At 40.3% G+C, this 2,500-nt stretch overlaps 1 protein-coding gene across 4 annotated transcripts in view; it reads left to right on the top strand.

Annotated features, from left to right (window-relative positions):
• Window positions 1-2,500, top strand: part of LOC122259100 (uncharacterized) — a 53,382-nt gene that overhangs the window by 50,803 nt on the left and 79 nt on the right. For all 4 annotated transcript variants that reach the window (XM_043025658.2, XM_043025659.2, XM_043025656.2 and 1 more), the window contains one exon: window positions 172-2,500. This exon is cut by the window's right edge and continues 79 nt beyond it. In XM_043025658.2, coding sequence (XP_042881592.2) covers window positions 172-1,191 — 1,020 coding nt within the window. In that variant the 3' untranslated portion in view covers window positions 1,192-2,500. The remainder of the gene's footprint in view (window positions 1-171) is intronic.

Genomic DNA, 2,500 nt, shown 5'->3' with positions numbered 1-2,500 from the left:
TGCAACATCTTTTACGCTTGATTAAATTCATAACCTCTGTCCTTATGGGACATATGCTTCCCAACATTACACCAGAATCCGCTTTCAAGGAAAATATTAAAGGTTTATCAGACTAAGCATATGATTTACATACACAATTATTAGAATGTGTCTGTTATATTACTCTTACAGCATGCACAAAGGGCAGCAACAGTAGAGTGCTCAGAAATGCAGGAAGATGGAGAAGAGGAAGATGGTCCCGAGCAAGGGGGTGAAGAAGAGAGCTCGGAAACTGGTGGTGGTGATGGCACAAAGGGCGTGGGGAAACCGCCAAAGAAAAAGAAAGGGAAAGGGGGAGCCAAGGCACTGGACAAAGAACTGCCACACTACCTGGAGGACAGTGGGGTGGAGCTCCTGGCCCAGCTGCTGGAGCTCAAGCAGGAGCGACCCGACGAGTTTGACTTGCCGCCGCCGCCTCCACCTCCGCCCCCCGACGGGCAGAGCCAGTACGAGGGCGGGGAGCCAGTACAAAGCCAAGGCCAAGAGAGTGATGATGAGGAAGCCAAACACCATGAGGAGATAGTCCAACAAGTACAATGCCTCATTGAGGAGGAGGAAGGGGGGGAGATCAAGTACAATGAATGTGAGGAGGATCATCAGCAGCCTCCAGAGGGACAGGGGGAAACACTCTACAATCCCCAGCCGGTTCAGCCAGGACCCATCACACAAGACCAAGTGGAGGAAATGCGAGAGCACGAGCAGGTTGAGACAAAACCTGAGGTCAAGTACCTGAATCACGAGGAGGAGCTGCAAACGCAGCACTGCATGGAAATACAGGGAGAAGCTCCTATTGGGAAGGTGGAGCATCATGATAGCCCACACTATGGCATAGCAGAGCAGAAAGGCAGCCAGGATCAGGGCTTCATCCATGTCCCTCAGAGACACTACCCTCACTATGGATACCACATGGAAGGAGAGCATCCGAGGCATATCAATTTTGGCCGGAGCCTTGTCGAGCAGCACAGAAATGACTTCTCCGAGAAGATGTATGAGCGACATCCCTATCATGGCTCACAGCCAGGTTACTATCCCGGTGAAGAACCACAAGCGCAGAGTTTTGGTGCTCCATTAGATGACATGCAGCGGTTCCACCATTTCCATGCAAACCCAGGAAATTTTCACCTATATAGGGGCAAAAACTTTTACAGTTAAGAGCATTGTTGTGCAAATCTATTATAAATGGAGGCAGTGCGAAAATGGACTTGGGTAGGAATTTTTTTTTCTGTTATTCAGTGAATTATTCACTTGTATTTTGATGAAAGTATATTGCTGGGAGGGAAATAATATTATTGATATTATCTCAACTAAATTGATCTCAAATGACAAGGTTTGTCATAAAATACGATATAAGGAACAGTTATTTTGTCAGAATATATATAACGGTAGATATTTATGAGGATGGAAATAGCATTCCAGATTTAAGGATATGTTACTTTTATAAAGTTTATTTGAGGAGACACTGAGCTCAGGTTATGTATTTGCAGAGTATATAGTTATTGTGTTTTTTTTAATAGAATCAGTGAAAGGAAAGGTTTGAGTATTAGAAGCTATAGATGTTTAATTTGAAATTGTGAGGATATCTGAGGAAATGCAAATTCTCAAACTCCACTGAGGTGTCAGATTAGTCTTTAAGATGATCTCGCTGAAAGTGAAAGGTTAGAATAAACTTTTGTGATAAAGAAATAGGTCAGGTTACAGCATGTTGGATTGTGCCAAGGTATTGTTGGGTTAATGAACAGGGAGGATAAGGATAGTGAGAGCTAATGGTGGTATGTGAACACTCTTACAGACACAGCATTTCATTTCAGACTAAAGGGATTTACAGATTTGAGGAGAAGAAGGATATAATCCTCTAAGAACCTCTGTAAGTCTGTTTTAAACTAAGGTTTCCACAAGGAATCATGTTTTTTGTCTGTTCTGGATTTAGGTATCTGTGAAATTTCACTAAAACATGAAATTCCTGTGCAAAGGTTAATGGCGTTTACCAGATTACTCTCAGATGATGATATATTTAGATGTTGCAACCCCCCTGTGTATTTCCTTAGTTTTAATTAATTATCTTACCTTTATGCAGTATAGGGAGATGTGAAGTATTTGTACGTATATATGTGATAGTTATAGGAAAGTATGTGAAACATATTTTGGGTGCTAAAAAAAAAAAATCTGACCTGTTATAATTTCTAAAGTATATATATTTTGTTAATTTCTGTAATTCTTTAATTGGTAAACATTTTAAAAAACAGAGATTTAAATGATTTTATGTGATATTTATTTGATAGATAGATATAAGTAGATAGATCCTTTTCTTCCCAACCATATGATGTTCAGCATATGTATTGCAAATTTATATAAAAAAAAAAGTTATATAAAAGATAGGCAAATGATATACTGATCTGGGTTGCAGAACTCACTTAGCACAACAAGAAAGAATGATCTCACGTCATTCGTTTCATTTTTGTAT

This window comes from Penaeus japonicus, unplaced genomic scaffold, assembly GCF_977035675.1.
Source record: "Penaeus japonicus unplaced genomic scaffold, GWHDUDI00000001_assembly GWHDUDI00000026, whole genome shotgun sequence".
NCBI classification, from domain to species: Eukaryota; Metazoa; Arthropoda; class Malacostraca; order Decapoda; family Penaeidae; genus Penaeus; species Penaeus japonicus.
This window is presented reverse-complemented; position numbering and strand designations above follow the sequence as displayed.